The sequence below is a fragment of the Leptonychotes weddellii genome, chromosome 1 (genome assembly GCF_054177405.1).
Source record: "Leptonychotes weddellii isolate Sample4059 chromosome 1, ASM5417740v2, whole genome shotgun sequence".
NCBI lineage: Eukaryota > Metazoa > Chordata > Mammalia > Carnivora > Phocidae > Leptonychotes > Leptonychotes weddellii.
In genome coordinates, this window is record NC_138369.1 from 107642320 (window position 1) to 107663280 (window position 20961).

A 20961-nucleotide genomic window follows, 5' to 3' on the forward strand; every position below is an offset into this window, starting at 1 on the left:
AATACTGTAACATATGAGATATATTTCTAATACAAACTTCAGTCATTTGATCTACATGATTCTGGAGCTTGAATAAGTCAATAAAATAAAATATAGAAGGACAATATGGCAGATTAGTTTCATGGAGAAACCCCTCCATATGTAGCCACCTTGAAAAATGGGCTAAAACACAGGTTTATAATTTCTAATGTATGATTAAGTTGGTGGAAAGTAAAAATTTTTTGGAGGCAGAAATGACAAGGCATGCTCATATAAGTTTGGAACTAGGATGAGCTCAGCTCAAATAGCATGGAAAAGCTTCAATCTAAAAATGTTGTTTAAAGTGTGCTTGGACTGGTAGTGCTAGGCAGAAGCAAATGCAGGTGCTATTTGTAGAAATGCACTTTTGATCCAGGCACAAAGGATTCCCTGTGATAAACTTACAGAAGTATGAACTGACAATTTTTTTAAATCACTAAATACATAGGAAAACAAGCCACTATGAATGAAAATCAACCCTGCCAAAACCTATGAAATCAGACCAATATACATTGGAATTAGACAAAATATAAAATAAGTGTCTTGAACATATTTAAAAGCTAAAAGTATTTAAAATATGTTAAGGGAAACAGGAACAATCAAATTGGCCAGGACTAAAAGAAAATAAGTTATAGAAATTAAAAATAGAAAACCTCAGAAACAGTGGATGAGTTAAACATGAGAGTAGCCACAGCTGCAGAAAAAAATAGTGAATGGGAAATTACTTAGAATGCAACATAGAAAAGCACTACCCATCTCCAGAAAAATAATACTCAAATGACATTATGGCACAAACAGTCCTATGGAAGCAAACTGCACAGCTTTGACAAAGTATGTGTTCAGCCCAACTGTGCAGACAATGAGGCACTGAGAGAAACTCATTACCACTGAAGAATATTGCTTTTAACTCCTCCAACCTTGAATGTTTGTCAAATACTCATAAATGAAAGTTAAGAGCACCAGGTAGGGGAAATAGGAACTGAAATCACTGCTGCTTGTCTTTCCTTTACTAATTTGATTAGAAAGCATTTAAAACTATCATTAAAAATTTATGCTTGCTTCAATGCATCTTTTCTCTCAGTGTGTATTTAGGAAAAACTTTAGTGATAATTTGTTCTTATTATTTCTAACAATAGCAATTTCAGAAGTAAGATTTTCCTGTTAGTGCCACAGGAATTCTGAATAATTGATCAAACTTTGAGATGAGAGTAAGTATCTTTTGTAATTGCTTAATTTTTGTCATTTTTTTCTTGTTTTTAGCTTGTCATTCATCTATTGGTGGCCATTTAAATTATTTCTACTTTTACACTATTATAAACAATGCTTTAAGGAACTTCTTTTTTTTATTTTTTATTTTTTAAAGATTTTATTTATTCATTTGACAGAGAGATAGAGAGAGAGCACAAGTAGGCAGAGTGGCAGGCAGAGGGAGAGGGAGAAGCAGGCTCTCCGCTGAGCAGGGAGCCGGACGTGGGACTCGATCCCAGGACCCCGGGATCATGACCTGAGCCTAAGGCAGCCGCTTAACCGACTGAGCCACCCAGGCGCCCCAAGGAACTTCTTAATTAACAAAATTAGTATCTTATGTCAAAAGAAATGCTCATGGAAAGAAATACAGAGAAACAAAAAATGCATAAAAATATCTAAAATCCCACTTGTTTGGAAATAGCTAATGCTTTGTGGGCATGTTTGTGAATGTGTATGTATAAATATAAATCATTCAGATTACACAAGTAATTACCTTCATTTATAAAAATTAGATGGTACTATACATGTTTTCTGAATTAAACTTTGAAATAATTACTGTACCTAAAATTATAAAAATTATGAAAATAGTTCAAAGAACACACACATACATATAAATACATGAAATCTGGACAAAAGATATAAAGATACATACATGTATCTATATATCCTTTATTCATATTTTTACCTATTATTAACACTTTGCCCCATTAATTTATTATTTGTTTTTCCTCTCTTTCCCTCCATCTATATCTACATCTATAAATCTTTGTGGGATGGTTTCTTGATAACCTTTTCATTTCTTTATTAAAATTGTTCTGTTTAGGCTATTTCTACTGAGGTTGATTCTAATAACCACATTTTCCTAAGAAATTATATCAGTTAGGTTTTCAAATTTATTTGAATGAAATGTTTTATTTTTATTTCCTCTGCATTATTAGTCATTCCTCCTAGTATTTCTCATTTTTTCTATTTGTGTTTTCTTCCTCCACCTTAAATAAATTGACCAGGGATTTGTTGTTTTGTTAATTTTTCAAAGGACCAGAATTTTATTTTTTAATGTGCTATTTTTCTATTCACCTCACTAATTTCTGCTTTTATCTTTATCATTTCTTCCCTTGTGCTCTCTTTTGGTTTATTTTGCTGTTATTTTTCTAGTTTGATTTAGGACTTTAAGTTCACTTATGTTCATTCTTTCATTTTTATTGATATAGATGTTAAGGCTACATATTTTTTTCTACTGCTTTATATAGATTCTGATATATAGTGTTTTCACTATCATTGTCTTTCAGGAATTGCTTCTGTTTGTAGTTCCCTTTCAACACAGAATTATGTAACAGGTCCTTAAATTTCCAGGTAGAAGAGTTTTCTTATTTTTCAATTTTGTTTTTAATTTCACTTGGAATTGGTATCAGAGTGTTATTTTAAATATTTCTACCTTATAGAAACTACTGTTTTCTTTGTGCCCTAAATATTCTTTATTATGAAATTTCCATTTGCCTTTGAAAGGTATATTCCCTAATATCAGGGTGTTAGTGATACGTATGTAATATCTCCAAAAGATTTATCTCATTGATTGCACAGCAATTAAAATGAACTAGAGGACAGCAATTTTTTAAGTGAAACTCATACACATAATTGTGAACAAAGAAGGGCAGACATACTATCAGTGTTAGGTAGGTGAGCTTTCATTCTGCTAATTATAATCTGTGCTAGGGATCTGATGGCAACTGAGGTTGCCAAGCTTTTTTGGCCCTCCAAAACACTAGGATACAAGTCATTGTGATGCTGGGACCTGCCCAGGGGTGTGGCCCCAAAATTATTTTGACTGGATCCAGAAATAAATCTCAAATCGGACAATTAATTGATGTAACCTTGTAGGTGATCCTTTTTACCCAAAACACACTCAGTGGTTGCAACTGATCCTGTTGAATGTATCACGGGAATACTAGCATACCTCATCTTGTGCTTTGCTTTATTGCACGTCACAGGTATTGGTTTTTGGGTTTTTTTTTTTTTTTTAACAAATTGAAGGTTATAACAGCTGAGTCCAGCAAACCTATCATTTTTTCCAACACCATTTGCTTACTTCATATTTCTGTGTCACATTTTGATAATTCTGACAATATTTCACTTTTTCATTATTATATTTGAATTGCTGAAATCACATAAAACTTTAATGGATTGGGGATTGCTTTTTATGGATGAGCAAGGAAAGTGGGTTTCTTGAGATGAAATCTACTCCTTGTGAAGATGCTGTAAAGATTACTGAAATGACAATAAGGGATTTAGAATATAAAATAAACTTAGTTGATACTGTAGCGGCAGTGTTTGAGGTTTCAGAGGACTGACTCCAATTTTGAAAGATGTTCTACTAGGTAAAATGCTATCAAGAGAAGAGAAATAGTTTATTAAAGGGATAATTAATCAGTACAGCAAATTTCATTGTTGCCTTATTTTAAGAAATTGCCACACCCAACCTGACCAGTCAGTAGCCATCAACATCGAGGCAAAACTACACCAACAAAAAGATTATGACTTGCTGAAAGCTCAGATGATGGTTAGCATTTTTTTAGCAATAAAGTATTTTTTAATTCACGTACGTACAATGCCTTTTTAAACACAATGGGATTGCATGCTATAATGTAAACGTAACTTTTATATATACGGGAAACAAAAAAATTAACATTTGACTCACTTTGTTTTGATATTTGCTTTATTGCAGTGGTCTGACACCAAACCTGCAATATCTCTGTGGTATGCCTATAGATGTTTTAAATTCCCAGGGGAGCACACACTTTAGACAGACAGTAGGAGTTCTAAATGTGGCAATTCCACAGGACACCTCCTATTTGGATAGAATGCTTAATTATAAGGTTGTGGATGGAAGAGAGGAGATTAAGACAGGCTGACACATAACAAATAATTAGCCTTTCACTCTTTTTCCTCCCATGCCTCCCTCTGGGAGACCAGGCTACTGGTATTTGCAAATGGCAAAAAGAGTAGGACTAAGAGCTGGAAGACTCTAATCTGGTACTTTGTGTATTGCACAATTATCTCACTGGATTTGGAAGGGTATGGATATCAATAAACTGGCCACGGATATGAGGTCACAACTGCCATGGTAGTCTTTTGGCATGGCTCACATGTTGGAGTGGGAGATGTTCTAGAATGGTACCGTGTGTAAAAGGAAGAAATGGTTGAGCCATCTAGGGATGAAAATGTCCAGATGGTGTTGATTACACATAGGATTGGAAAAAGGAGGAAGGGTTTGCTCAGGGACTCATCACACCATTCATATCACTGTGGAAAGAGAACAGCAATGCTGGTAGAGAACACCTGAGTCTGGCAGGTCAGGGGTAGAGGAGGGACCATTAACTGCTCTTACATTAAATGTCTCTGGAAGTATGGAAGGAAAAGGATGAAGATGGCAATATGTTTTTACTCTTGTAATTACAGAATTTTGAACCATGGGACTATTTTACATATTTTAAAACTATTAAAAACTTAAAAATTTAAAAATTAACATTCTCAGCCATAAAGCTAGGGTGCTTTCTAGTAAGGATCTAGACTATGAAAACATGGTAAAAACAAGTTAGATTTTCTTTTAATAGTGCTAAACACATTAATCCATACTATTTTCTAGTATGAAGATGGTTTTAGGAATGTATATGTACAAGAATAGGGCAAGCTATTAAGTTAACTTTATTTTTATTTAATATAACTGATGTAGTTACCAGACAAATATATCTTAATGTAACAAAAAGTTATAATTGATGTTCATTATCTATAATATAAAGAATTTCAACATTTTAGTATAGTCAAAGACAATATTTGAATTTTACCCATTTCTGAAATGTAAAATGCACAATTATAATATCCATACTACAGGTCTTACGATTTTAAAGTTTTAGCTAAAACATGAGTCTCTGTAGATAAAAGCAAGAATTCTCCTATACCTAAAACAAATAAAATGTGTTACTAATAAAGTGCCACTGGATTAGACAATGCCATTTCAACTATTTCCTTTTTGGAGAGAACACTGGTACATAATAGTATGGAACTAGTCATTTTCATTATACTAGCATAGAACTAGTAATTTGCATTATATTTTATAACAAGCACAAGAGTGCTTATTTATTAGGTATTAACCATAATAATTCCTCTCAAGAAAGATCATAACTATGACTTAAGACAAGCTGTACAGTCATCACTGAATATAGTTTAATGTCTAGAGTTTTTAAAAAATACAATCTCAAACTAAGATAAATCTAAGTCTACAAATGCCAAGAAATAGTTTTAGGGACTTCATATAAATAAAAGAACCTTTCTCTCAATTGTAAAATAGGGGTTTCACCCAATTCTAAGGCAAGAGGAAGAGTGGTGGTTGGTAAAGTTTGGCAACAAGTATGTTTCTAGCAGGTGAAAGCCTGATATGCATTGCTATAAGATGCATCTTTCACATAAGGAAAACATGCTAATTAGATGTAGGCAGCACTTTTCAGGCACTTGACCTCACTTGGTACTTAAGTTGATGTCCAGATGTATACTTAATGGAGAAACATTACACAGTGACTTCAAGTCATGTTCTCACAGAACATCTGTGTTCCATAAGCTAAATCCAAATGTTCCCTGCTAAAATCAAATAATGATGCCATATATCCAATTCAGGGAAAAAAATTTAATAGATTAAAGTTAATAGATTGAATTTTCTCAATTTTAAGATTTTTCCACAATAAATTTTTCATAGCCTTTGTTGTCTATTACTTGTCTGAATGCTAGGAGAAAAAAAGGCTTAAAAACTATGAAATATTATGCCTAAGTCAGAAAATTTTAAACTGTTGATCAGTTCAGTATAACATACAGTTTATGGAAATATGCTTATAGTTTGCTCTTATACTGCTTAAGAGCCACATTTTCTCATAGTAAATTTGTTTCCAGTTCATATTATAGAATTCAGTATGTAAACATTTTCATGTACACAAAAGAGCATTATGAATTTGTTATCTGTTGTCCCTAAATATGTTTGAGAACAACTACATCTTTGTCTGGCTCTAAAAACTATCTTTGGGGTCCATGCCAAAGGGATGCTTTCAGATACATCATTAAGGTTTGAGTTCTAAGATAAGACTACCAAATTCTATTCTAAAATGAAAAAAATATGGCAAGATTCCAGTACAGATGTTACCAATGTTCCCATTTTTTTCTTTAATACTTAGCATATAGGTTAAGTATGTTGATATTAAGGATTTTTTATTTGCATGTATCATTGTATTACAATTTGGGAAAATTTTGCAATATACTTTCAGGCAGTTAGCTTTAAAATAATGCAACTTCAGCTCTTAGCACAAACAGCCCTGAGAACAATGCATTCAAATTACAGCTCAACTAGAAATAATCTAATTGAGAAACTTTAAAGTTACAAAAACAAATTCTGGAAAAGTTGTAAATTAAAAAAAAAAAGTTACCAACATTTGAGGCACTACCAGACTACAGTACTTTTAAGAGTTGGAAGGACTTTGTAAAAAGAATAAACATACAAAGCTATGTGTGCATATGCACACACTCACATTGTGCTATAATGAAAAATTGTGTCCCCAAATTTTATAGCCTAAACATTTTATTATAGCATCTCCTATTAAAGATATCACGCTCTGGCTGCAGGAGAGTTTTGGTAATCATTATAAAGCATTGGTACAGAATTTTGTACCATAAACGGTTAACGGATTCAAGAGCTTGGTTAGCAACAATTTCAAGTGACAGACAGCCCTTGGTCGGGAGAATGAAAGAAACATCATAATTATGTTTATGATGCAAATGCTAAGTCAAAGTAGCAGTGATGTGATCTATTTCAGAGGGTATACAACTTTGTAGTAGCAAATAAGATATAACAAAGTCTTCACAGTAGAAATAAAATACTTTGCTCTAGAAACAAATATTCCATTTGTTAATATTGTATATAAATTGGTGAAATGCCTGCAGACAAAAATGGTGTATCATTGTATCAACAGGACAGTCTACACTCTATACATGGTAACCTGTGATATTTAACATTTGCTACAAAAAAGTACAACAAATACTAGGAGTGAACTTTTAATATTTCTGATGTCAAAAAAGAATGAAGTCACTTCTGTTCTATGTTAAAAAATATGTTTACCTGCTTCCTTTTAATATAATTTATAAAGCTTTACTAAAGGAAATATTTTATTCTAGAGAAACATGTATTGACTTATGTGAAAATAAACAGTCCCATATCTTTAAAATCTATACTTATAATTATATATCAGAAGAGTATTTACACTTCATTATCGTACTTAAAATATTTATGCATAAAAGCTTTTGCCATTCAAGGTATGAAGATAGAGATGCATTATTATAATTTACATATGCTTACCTCACAATTGAACATGTATTTATGTGAAGTTTGACAAGTTAGGAACAGCAACAAGGGCATGCTAATCCAGAATTCATAGTAAACTAGAACACTAATATGGTTAACCGGGGTCATATGAGTGACCAGCAAATAGCACAGATTGAGAACTTCCCGGGATTCCTGTGGGTAACAATGCAACCAGCAACAAGTAAAACACACAGTACAGAGTACTAAAAAACTAGAGCAGTATGTAGTAGATATTTAAACGGAATACTGGAAAGAATTTAGCCTAATTCCTAATTGTGCTTTAGATGGGCAAAAGCTAAAATGTTACACTAAAATTATTGACTACAATCTCAGTATTTCTTGTGCTTTAGAATTCTCCTTGCATTTCTTGTTTCTTTTCCAAATGGGTTTGCTGAGGCCAATACAAGATTTAAAAATGTGCACAAATTAAGTAACTAAAACCTTTGGGATCTTCTATTCCTAATGCTATATTCAGTCACTGATTAGATCAGTTACAGCATCATATGTGTTTTCCTCTAGATAATAGAAACAAAGGCTTTTCAGAGATCAAGAGATGATGGGAAAGGTCCCATACTCAGTCTTAGAGAATGAAGGTATTATTGAAGTAGTGATTTTGTTCTAAGTTTCATTTCAATATGATTGTTATTAAGTCAAAGGTCCTCACAAACCCTGTGACCATGTCCAGAGTCCTGGAAATAAGATATATATGATCCAAAAGACTAAAGAGAAATGTAGCTGTGTCTCCAAAAACAGTTTTTAAAATAATTCGGTTTGTAGAATTCTTTCCTAGTTATGTTTCATACCAGTAACTGAATTAAGTACATAACAATCAGAAAAAATACATGTACTTCTTAAAATAAGTAAAATAATACTTATCACATAAAGTAACTCTTCTTCCATGATTTACTTTCATTTCACTTTAGAAAAAGTGTACATAAATTTAACAAATGTTCCAAATCAATTTAAAGTAAGAATTTCCAGTTTTTGTCTGACAACTAAATATTTTAATGTCAAAAAAAAATCTCCTTAAAAATGGTTGGAAAGGAGGGACTACTATAAATACCAACAATTTATTCAATGTAAGTAATAAAAAGCACTACATAGTACCCTAGAAAGCAGGCCACTCCTTTAAATACAGAGAGAGAACAAAAGGAAAAAGCAAAAACATAACTAGAAAGAAACTTCCTATTTTTATGCCGATTACACAGGCCTCCAGTAAAGACCAATAGCTCTAACCAACCCCTGTGCCACTGTCCCTTGCAGACTCCTTTACAATCTGACTAGCTAAGAATAGTCACCCGACAGTTCAATGCCTCTCTGTCAACCACAAGCAAGTATCAAAATCACTACATAGAAGGTTATGTTTAGTCCTCCAACAATTTGGCAAAGAAAAGTATGACTGAGGTAATACAGGTGGCTGCACATGCCTACTAAGATAACCGACACTTTTTGATAACATTATTTCTGTTTAAGGATTTGTGCTTGCCACACACAGGCTGAAGCTGTGACAATTCCAATCCATAATCTACTTATTCTATATTAAGTCTGAAATTATTACAGAACAATTCAACTTAAATGTGGTACTTCAATACCACTAGATGCTACATTGTCTGATTTAAAACCCTGGTTTATTATCAACTAAAATTCAGGAATGATTTGCTCAGACAAATCATATCTGCTAAAGCCATTTTATCTGTTTCTTGGGCTCACTGAAAACCACAAGAAAGTTATAAGGAAGACACCTACAAAATTAAAAAAAAAAAAACAGAATTACACAGCTTGATTATTTTAAATTACCAATTGCCTGCAAAACTAATTCAGTACAGTTATTTCAAAACAATTTAAAAAGAAATGAGGTTGCTTATGAAAGCCATAGCTTTGGTGACAACTTAGAACCAAACTTTAGATCTGTGGTTGATCCAGACCTAAACATTTTGCTCATGCCTGATGTTCCCATTTATTTGCAGGGCTTTATGGCTACAGCGTATTCTTCACTCATTGCACACATAACAGACACCTAGAAGGGAAAAATGCAGACAAAAAGTTATTCAGAAAGCAATACATATATAAGATATATTTAATTTATTATATACTGGATATTTGTGGATATTTTATACACATTGACTTTGGAAAGAGGTATCCTAAGTCCAGATAATCTACTTTCTTTACAGTTTTCTGAAGTAAAATTTCTCAAATTGTGGTTTTTAAGATAACTTCCAGGGAACAGGGAGAAAAGAGCTATAAATGCCTCAATACTTATTATTAGATATTATACTTCTGAGAGTTATAATGGAGTAAATCACCTTCACGCTTTAGTAGTCCCATAACACCCTTTCTCATACTTAATAGCTCATATGCTCATCTTCAAAACAAATTTGGGGCTGGCAGTGTTTATCTAGCAAAAAGTGAACTTTGATATTTTCTTCAGTAATGGGTCTCTAAGGGTATCATGGGAAAACTGTCTTATAGAGATCATTCTCAATTTCAGCAGTATTTAAGAACTACATTTCATAGTTGGCATTTTTTGCTAACTAGATTAGGCCACAGTTTTTATAAAAAGCAATCTTCCCATAGGTCTTTACCTGTACATCTTCACCTGCATTGTATTTTCCTTCTATTTCTTTACCTAGTTCACCTTCTGGCAGCTTAAGATCCTCACGAACTTCACCAGTTTCTGTCAGCAGGGAAAGGTAACCATCCTGAATGCATATTAGCTATTAAAAGAAATTATATCATTTGCACGGATTAGACTATATTCACTCTTTGTAATATTTACATAGTTAAGTTGCAATCCACATTAATTTGTACAGCTACACAGTAATACGTTAATATACTCTTAGAGCTTAAAGATGCTAAACATACAAAAGTATAAAAGATGTATAGACTAAAAGTGTAAGTTCACTTCTTCCTGCACACCACCTTCCCCCAAATCTATATACATAGTATGTCCTGAAGAATTCACATTTATGTACACAATACAAATATAGTTGCTTTAAAAAAAATAAATGGGAATCTAAAGTGATTCCCTTTCCAAGGGGCCTGCTCGTGCCCCTCTTCAGGAAAGTATCAACTTGGAATAAATCTGGCATGCCTTAGGTTGTTGGGGGAGAGGGGACGTTTGTCCCTTTGCCTTCCTTTGGCTACCTACACATATACTTCAATCCCTTCTGGATAGATTGTGCCCTCTTCTCATTCACACGCTGAAGGTGTCCTCTCCCTTAGGACAGGATTGATGGGTAGCAGGTTTCTTTAATCACCAACTATGACCTTCCCACCAAAGGGTAAAACTATATCTACAGAATTGGTCGTGGTGGATGACTTGGCTGTGAGGGTGTGGCCATTAACATGGTGACAGAAGATGACAAGAGAACTCTTCAAGACATCGACACCTTCTACAACACCTCCATTGAGGAGATGCCGCTCAGTGTTGTTGACCTCATCTGAGGGGCTGCCCTGCTATCTAGCCCTACCCAGGGTTCAGTCCATGGGGGGCTGAAGAGAGGTAGGAGTGGGGAGGGAAGGGAGCCATGGGATGGACATCTTGTCATTTTTTTTCTTTGAATAAATGTACTTTTTGAGACAAAAGAACAAAAATAAATGGGACATTACAGGTATTTTTCAGCAAGTTGTTTTCACTTAAAAATACATCTTAGAAATCTTTCCAACTTGGAAACTATGGACCTACTTTAGTCTCTTTAACCACTTCACAACTGCATAGATAGATTGTAACTGATTTAACTGTTTTCCCATTAATGGGCATAAAGTTAATTTTAGTTTTCTATGATTACAATGTGTTTTATAATTTGATTATGAACAAATTTCAGTGGAAAACTTTTGGTCTTCAGTTCACTACTAACAACATTAGATTTTTTAAAAGACAAACACTAGCTTGTTGATGGTATTAATGAGACAAACCCAGTCTAACCTTCAAAAAGGCAGAGTTTTGATATCACTCAATTTTTTTAAATTATAGGAATGAGGAAATGGCCAGGCCATACTCATTTATTCTCAAAGCATGTACACCATCAGTATGCCTATAATTCTAACAGATTTTATAAAAGGCAGTTGTTCAGAACATTGACAAACACAAAAGGGGTCAAAGATATGATCCTTACCTCCCTATAATTGCTATGACATAACACAAGCATACTATAGAGATAGTTTTCAAAGCTCTCTTCTATGGCACTACCAACCAAATCTGGCTATGGCTTTCCACAGATACCCCAACAAGAGATTTCAGCTTTTGCATATGTCTAAAATCTCAAAAACAAAAAACTACCCTACAAAGCAACCACAAATACTTTTAATTCATCTTTACACCACTCAAACATTTGTAATGTGGTTGGTAGAGGAGTGAGAAACAAGCAGGTTGAGGCAGAAGTGTGGTTTTTTTTGATCATACCAATCTTTGTGTACACTACAAAGTGTACATACTATGTATATAGATATCAAAATAAGTCTAGTTACCATCTATCACCATACAATTGACCCCCTTTACCCATTTCACTCATCTCCCACCTCCCTCCTTTCTAATAACCAACTACTAATCTGCTCTATAAGTTCTGTTTTGCTTTTGTTCACTTGTTTTTTACATTTCATGTGTAAGTGAAATCATATACTACTATTTATCTTTCTCTCTCTGACTTATTTCACTTAGCATAATACATTCAAGTACCATCCAGGTTGTTGGAAATGTCAGCATTTCCTTTTCGATGGCTGAGTAGTAGTCTACTGTGTGTGTATGTATGTATGTATGTATGTATATATGATGTATGATATATATATATATACACATATATATATATCACATCTTCTTTATCCATTTGTCCATTAATGGACATTTAGATTGTTTCCATATCTTGGCTATTGTAAATAATGCTGCAATGAACTTCTGGGTGCATATATCTTTTGAAATTAGTGTTTACATTTTCTTCATATAAATACCCAGAAGTGATATACCAGGATCATATGGTAGTTCTACTTTTATTTTTTAAGGAGCCTCCATATTGTTTTCCATAGTGGCTGCACCAATTTACATTCCCAGAAACAGTGCATGAAGGTTCTTTTTCTCCAGATCTTCTCCAACACTCGTTACTTTTTGTCTTTTTGATAATAGCCATTCTAACAGGTATGAGGTGATATCTCATTGTGATTTTAATTTGAATTTCCCTGGCAATTAGTGATGTTGAATTCCTTCTCCTGTACCTGTTGACCATCTGTATCTCTTCTTTGGAAAAATGTCTATTAAAATCCTCTGCCCATTTTTAAATCAAATTGCTTGCAGTTTTTTTTTTTTTTGCTATTGAGTTGAATTCGTTATATATTTTGGATATTATTGGATATATGTTTTGCAAATATTTTCTCCCATTCAGTAGACAGCACTTTCATCTTCTTGATGGTTTCCTTTGCTGTACAGAAGCTTCTTAGTTTGAGGCAGTCCCACTTGTTTATTTTTGCTTTTGTTGCCTTTGCTTTTGTTGTCAGATCCAAAAACTTAATGCCAAGACCAATGTAAAGAAGCTTACCACCAATGTTTTCTTTAATGGTTTCAGGTCTTACATTCAAGTCTTTAACCCATTTTGAGTTAATTTTTGTGTATGGTGCAATATAGTCTAGTTTCATTCTTTTGCATGTGGCTGTCCAGTTTTCCCAACACCATTTATTGTATAATTTTAAACAATTAGCCGCAGGCTTACAAGATAGATCTTTTTGATTTTGACCCTTTTAGCAATTCCCTGAAGTAGAACTTGTCTATTTCAAGAATTAAAAGTTCCACTGTCATTAGTGACTGAAACATAAAAGCCAAATAATAATACTGATACTTGGTATTTATTTATATAATGGTGGTTTTTATTTCTAAAGAGTTAAGAATTCATGAGTTAAATTGTGGGATGAAAGAAAAAGCATTTCAAATAAAAAATGTATAGACAATATAAAACATCTAGTAAAACAACATATTTTAAAAATTAAACATCTTATTAAAATAAATTGCTATGTGAAATAAAATTAAAATTTTCAAAAATAAAACTAAACTATAGAAAAATAGAATTAAATAATGAAAATTATTTTATCTTCTTACATAAATTATTTAAAAATTTTCAGATATACAGAAAAGTTGCAAAAATAACACATCAAAATCCCATATCTTTTCCCCAGACTCACCCACTGTTAACATTTAACTACATGTGCATTTTTTCTCTTTCTGTGTATAGGAATACATAAAATACATACAAGATACATTCTTATTCTTTTCTTCTTTTTACTGAACCATTTGAGAGTATGTTTTAAACATCATGACTCTTTAGCAATAAATACTTCAGTGTATTTTCCTAAGAAAGACAAACTCTTATATAATCAGCTTATTTTTCAAAATTAAAAAATACAGTATTGCTAAAATATTATTTAATATATAGTCCATTCAAATTTGCCAATTGTTCCAATATTGTCTTTGATAGAAACTTCTTCCTCCCAACTCCAGGTTCATACCTTGTATTTATTTGGTGTGGATAGGTGCATGAAGACCACCACAGCACAATAAATATCACTGAAAAGGCTCACAGAGCTAAATTTTTTAAATGAACAGGAATAAGTATTATAGGCTGACTTGATAACAAAGAGGTGTGCTTACTGAGTACTTACTGTGCAAGGCACTGCTCTAAGTAATAACTAATTAAACCTCACAATGATCCCATGAGGAGTTTATTATTCCTATCCTCATTTTATAAATAAAGAAAAAAAGGTGAGAGGTTAAGTAACCTGCCAACTAAGGTCACATAATTAGTAAGTGTTAAAGTAAGGATTGGGACCCAGCCTGTCTGGCTTGAGTCATTCTCTTATCCATGATACAGTGTAGACTACATACCAAACGCTGAGATGGGATAAGGCAAGTGAGGCACTAATTTTGAGTGCATAATTTAAGGTGGCACCAAAAAAATTCATCAGTGATCAAACAAATATTTTAAAACTAGAATCAATGCAAAAATTCCATGATGAACAAAATATCAAAATTTTAAATAAAGACAGAATTTGAGTTACTGATTTTTCCTTTTTGCCTAAGGCTCCTTATGTGACTTGACACTGTTAGTGGTCCTGTTTTTATTTAAAATCTTGTGCTCACTTACCTCATTCCCCTACACCCTGCTATATCCCTAAATAAAACCCAAACCAAATTTTTCCTTTATGTTAAATCTTGAGCTCCAATCAATGATTAATTTGATCATAGTAATAATTACTGATGAATCACTGATACTATCTTTCTGAAACACTCAAAGACAAAAGCGTTCTATATTGAATGCATATTAATGTATATAATGAATATTGAACATTCAAAGCATTCACATGTCAAGGATGAAAACAGAAATCCATTCTTGGCACAAGAAAAGTGTATGCTTAGCCTTATGCATTTAACAAATGTTTATTGAGCACCCACTATAAGCCATGTCTAAATAAGGTCATCCAGGTAGAAATTGACAGAACTAGATCCAAACCCAACTGCCTGACTAAAAAAACCCATATGCTATTATCATAATAAGACAATTCAAATTTCTACAAAGACTCCAAAGCAACCTAGAAAACATAAGTGGGAAAGTGAAAATACAAAACTGCTTACTAGATTAAAACTATGTAAAAATATTTTTACATGTGGACAAAGAGTAAAAGGAAATCATATGTTAATTGCAGTTGATGATAACATGCTTGAAAAATTATATAACACAATAAAAGATATAGTAAGAAATCAGTTTAAAATGAATTAAAAAAATCTAAGTGTCACACTTATATTTTTCACTGTGTAAAACAAACAGAATTCTATGTATGGTATGCTTAACAGTGAGATTGAAGACTTACAAGAAAGACTTTAGTTATGATTAATCTGAGCTCCCACATCCTATGAGGTCAATGGTTTGGTTACCACCAATACTCCAAAACAACAAAATGCTATCATTAAACATGACCTATCCAAATGCATAATTGGAGCTACAAGTTGGAAGTCTATACCTATAATTCAACTAAAGGTCACAGCATGGTCACTGAATGTAAATAAAACAATTACATAGTTTTGCATTTTCTTAACCACATGTAGTGGCCATATGTTTTCTTTATATTAATGGCTTTCAACTTACTTCCCTATTTAAGAATACCAAATTCTGATTCACATTCATTAATACACAAACTTGGTTGGTGGAACATGAATTCCAAAGATTTCTTAAAAGTCTTAGGTTTGAGAAGTAAAAAGAAATAAAACATCCAGGAGGGAGTTATCTAAATTGGAAATATTTTACAACAAACTGAATAGCTGTTTCACTAAACATTGAACTTATTCAGTCACAATATGCAATCATGTGGTCTGAGAAATAATAAGACATGTCCAACTTTTTAAAAATGCAAAAATGTTAAAAAAAAAAAACCCAGCAAATTAGCCATAATTCTAGATAAGGTTCAAGGGTTAAATATCACTATTTTTCCAATTTCTAAGATAGGTGGTGCCTAATATTTGGTTAGAAAAATCTACAAAACTACTACCAGGTTTTGTTAAATTACAGTTGATAGTAGAATGTATTTGCAACTTTAGGAAACAAAGCAGCATTTTAAAGGAAGTTAGTACTCACTTGATAATCATTTCTCTTAATATTTGGAACATCCATGTTGTGAGTAGAAGGGCAAATATCTTCATATTTTTTGCCAGTGAAAATATCAATTCCAACAAGGTGAACCTAACAAGGAAGGGAGAACAGGAAACCTGCTTAATCTTTGCCAAGTATATCACTCATTATATACACAAGAGCACAATACCAAAGCTGATCATGACAGATTCTTTCTCTTTCCAAGGTCAGCTAATTTTATTTTCTTAAAAAAAAAATGCAGTGGTCATAAAATTGAGAAGCAGTGAACAACTAAACAATTTCATGACATATCAAGACCCAATATCATACACAGCCCAGTAATTCAATTATAAGAGTGCATAAGAGAAATGAAGTTGTGTTAGAACAGGTTTTCTCATCTGTAAATTGGATATTCCAAGTCACTACGATTCAGGTAATTTTCAATTACCAGCTAATGAAACATTATAAAGGCCCCAAAAGGAAATGCTACCTTTCAGTATTCAAAGCAATAGCTGGTCACCGCGAAATTGTGGTAAGAAAAAAATGTAATTATTACAAACAAAGTTATAAATATGGAAATCTCATGTTCTGTACTGGAATGCAAATGATCAAAATCCCAACGCAAAGAGAGATCTGGAAGGGCACTTACCTTGGCATGACCGTGCTTTCCAGTTTTGGAAGTTGACATCTCCACTATTTTGCATGGTCTTCCTTTGAGAACCACGAAGCCGTTTTTGCGCAGGGCCGAGCACTGCATAGGGTAAGTGCTGGAAGCCCCAGCATCTCCAGTAGTGAAATCAATTTCATCCGCCATGGTGGGCTGGGGAGATGGTAGCTTTTCCGAGGGAACTACGCAAAAAGTTTGTGTTTGCTTTTTAAAACAACGGGAACGCAGCCAGGGAAACATCGCATTTCGAACAGGTTACGTACCAAGCATCATGGATCAATAGATTTTTTTCATTTATAAAACACCCACCCAAGAATAGTGGGCACTTTCTAACTCCGGCCTCCTTATAAACTTTTCTAACCATTGGTGGGGAGGTGGGGAGATGGGGAGGGAAGTCGCAGATGAGCTCGCTGGGGGTGGGGGATATACCCGCCCTGGGCACTCACCCGCGCTGGAGGCAGCAAATCCTGACCCCCATTGTCCCACCGCAAGAAGAGCCGGCGACCTTCCCGCATCGCGCCGCGCCACCCGGCCCTCCGCCGCCGCCCTTATCCCACTGCGGGGGACCCAGCCCAGGCCGCACGTCCCCGTGAAGGATGGGGATAACGGGACCTGGCCAACAGCACCTGGCCCTCGGGCAGCGGGCTTGCACTCCGCCCTCCAGGCTGCGGCGCCGTCGCCCCGGCCTCTCAGGCGCCCCCTTGTCCTGCCGGCATTCCCGGCCCGGCTGGGCCCGGCCCCGCATGGGCCTGAGCGCTGGCGGGTCCCGCGCTCGCCTCCGTTCCCCCATCCATCCTTCCTCCTTCCCTCGTTCAGGATTCGGCTCTGGCCGCCTTCTCCCGCCGCCTTCTCCGGCCCTGCCTCGCTTTGGTCCCGGCCCCACCAGCTTCTCCCCTGTCTTCACCTTTCAGCAGGGGAAGAGATTCTCTCGCCTGCGCACCGGCGCCGGTCCCCTACAGCTGCGGCGGCGACAGCGGTGGCGGCCCCGGCAGTTCCAAGAGACGGGGCGGGGCCGCCACACTTTCCACACCCCGGCCTCCCCGCCCTTTCCCGCCCCCACCTCAGCCCCACTTCCGGGATAGGTCCAGGCGCGTCACAGGCACCGCCCTCTCGGGCTACCATTGGTTACAAGGTTCATGAGGCCCCGCCCAGTCACGTGAAGCGCGCCCTGGCAACCCCACGTGCTGCGGATTAGTGCATTTCCGGCGTGAAGAGCACTTTCTGGAGTCCTGTTGCCGAGGGTGAACTCAATGGTAAGGAAACTTGCTACCTCAAACTTTTGGGTTTCGTTGCACTCTGGTCCCAGTCGAAGTTAAAACGAGAACCAAACCACGCCCTTGGTGGCCCTTGCCTTCAGGTGCCTGGTGGTTGTCATGTGACTGTTGTCAGGCCGCCCGAGGCAAGCGAATTCAATGGGTGTCCTGCGTGCTTTTGGAGGGAACTTTGGGGTCGAACTTCTGGCCCAGGTTGGTGGTCGAAACCACACTTGTTCCTCGAGGAAGAGCCCAAGTGCAGTATTTTATTACCGGCTCAGCCCCACCGACTCACGGCACCCCAGACATCCGTGAGATTCTGGCAGTAATTGCCACTGGGTGTCTGGGCAGGGTCAGCAGTGCCCTCAGGGGTGGGAACTGCTTAGACATCCCAGAACCAAACAGCAGTGTGAAATGACCCAGCCCATTCCTCACACTAGGCTGTTGTTGGAGGTGAATGGGTGTCCGACTCCTACCGCATAATCCCGTCCAGAAACTCAGACCAGTCCAGTTCTGACAAACTTGGCTCTTCTTTCCTCTTGGCGCTGGCATTCCTTTGAGTTTGAGGTATTTTCATAATCCATTAGAGCAGTTGGTTGTCTTCATAATCGACCAGGAGCCAAAAGAGACTTGACTAGGATTAAGGACCAAGGTTCTTAAAAGAAATCCATTTCACAGTGCACTACATTCTACTTTGGAGAGGTGACTTACACTCCCCAGTTTATGTGTTCCTGTAATTTTGTATTGCTGTCTCATGAATAGTTAGTCTCCTTTCTCACATTACTATGTGGCTCTACCGTTTGCACAGATATTTCACACACATGGAATTTAACCTTTATAATAAGCAAGAGAACTCCCATAAACTGAATTCAGCCCATAGCTAATATTTGAAAGAGTCAAATTAGAGCCCTGGTTCATGAGTCCACTTTGCTTTTCCTTATACCACCTAACTTTTCCCTATCTAATGTTATTAGAATGATTGCTAGCATTTATGTGAGTGGGTAGGGCATTAAATGTTTTATGTGCATTATTCCTTTAATCTTAACTGTTACTCTTTTTTTAACCTCAAGTTTATTAAGTTATAATTTATACAAAGTAAAATTTACCCTTTTTAGTTCTGTGAGTTTTAAAAAACATAGGCAGTTATGTAACTACCACAATAATCAAAGAATATTTGCCTCATTCCAAAAGTTTCCTCCTGCCTCTTTGTGGCCATCCCCTCCCCCCACACCCAGCCCCTGGCAACCATTAACAACTACTGTTTTATCTACATTTTTAATTGTGAGAAAAAAGCAGAGAAGAGTAATTTGCCCCAAATCACACAGCTGGCAAATCAGAGAGCCAAGATTGAACTCTAGGCAGTTTGGTCCACAATCACTGCTTTAACTACCATCATTACTGCATTTGCATAAGATTTGGATTTGGAATCAAATGATCTGGCTTCATTCATTCAACAAATACAGTCAATTCTAGTGAAGTTGCTGGAATACTGAATCAGCAAATACTGACCCATTGCTCCTAAGGGAAATGCAGAGTTAGGTTCCTGTGAGCCTCTGGTCACAACATTTTTGTCAACTGACCAATTTATAATTTTATGTATGTTTTAGTTTAAGAACACCTTATTTAATATGTATTGATTCATTAACATTTAACTCACAGCCAACAGCACTATAATTATGCCTGAAGGGAGCTTATCTAACACATGTATTTTCTCTGTAAGGCACATCACAGTCTTCTTGTGCTTAGAAACACTACAGCATTTTAGCACTATGCTTCAGGGCCATTTTAAATAGCCATGTCACCAACAGAAGTCACAAAAATGTGAGAAGTGGCACTAATAGACTGAAAAGAAACACTTGTTTAATTTGACAGCTGTAATAAGAAGGCAGAACATCACCTCGTTTGACCTCAGCTAGGAAAATATGCATTGGATGGCTTCTATCTTTTGCTGTTCTGTGCTTGTCCATAAATGACTCTGAAAGCAGCGCTAGTACTGATTACAAGTAAATTGAATGCATAGGAAATTCACAAATATGACGTCTATGAATAATGGGGATTCACTGTTTTTATTTTAGTACCCTTAGCACTGAAATTACCATGTTGATCAAGACAGCCCCTTGTTCATTAGGTGCTTGCAGGCTACTACAGGATACAATTTACCAATTTTAACACATAAAATAAATACTGCTAAAGAAAAAACTACAGGGTATTGAAAAAAGGGTCTCCTCCTCATCTAGTCTAGGTGTTGTCCAACTGAAATATAAGGTAAGCCACATGTAATTTTGAGTTTTGTTGTAGCCACATTAAAAATGTTAAAAAAGAGATAAAAATAAATTTCAATAATATGTTTTATTTAACCCAATATATCCAAAATATCTCATATATAACCAATATAAAATTATTAATAAGATAATTTTATAATTTTTTAAACTGAGCCTTCAATCTCCTGTGTAGAGCACATCTCAATTCAGACTATTCATATTTTAAGTGCTCAGTAGGTATTTATGACTGGTGGCTATCACATTGGACATCGCAGGTCTAAAAAATTTCAAGACTGCTTCTTTAGGAGTGAATATATCAATCTGACATGAGAAAAATGAGTAGAAGTTGGCAATGAGGAGGGTTTTGGAAAGAGCATTTTAGGCAAAGGGATTGGGGGTATAAAGACTTAATAGATGAGAAAATTGTGGTATCATGGTTAATATCTTAATGGTGAAAAGCTGTAAGCTATTCCTCTAAAATCAGGAACAAGACAAGGATACCCACTCTCACCACCTT

The 20961-nt window shown here is 35.4% G+C and overlaps 1 protein-coding gene and 1 non-coding gene across 3 annotated transcripts; one reads left to right on the forward strand and one right to left on the reverse strand.

The window, feature by feature from the left end:
- Positions 1–1355: 1355 nt before the first annotated feature.
- EIF5A2 (eukaryotic translation initiation factor 5A2) lies at positions 1356–17975 on the reverse strand. 2 transcript variants are annotated; one of them, XM_031031240.2, is made up of 5 exons: positions 17835–17975; positions 16913–17112; positions 16270–16374; positions 10290–10377; positions 1356–9680 (listed from the first exon to the last, which is right to left on the reverse strand). In XM_031031240.2, the coding sequence occupies exons 2-5, from the start codon at positions 17075–17077 to the stop codon at positions 9655–9657; spliced, it is 384 nt and encodes a 127-aa protein (XP_030887100.1). In that variant the 5' UTR covers positions 17078–17112; positions 17835–17975; the 3' UTR covers positions 1356–9654. The 2 variants fall into 2 exon arrangements, with proteins under 2 accessions (XP_030887100.1, XP_006736402.1); XM_006736339.3 differs by having other exon boundaries at positions 10246–10377.
- Positions 10675–10815, forward strand: LOC115941972 (small nucleolar RNA SNORA67). The gene has a single exon (XR_004076623.1). It is a non-coding gene; the product is annotated as a small nucleolar RNA SNORA67 (small nucleolar RNA).
- Positions 17976–20961: the final 2986 nt, after the last annotated feature.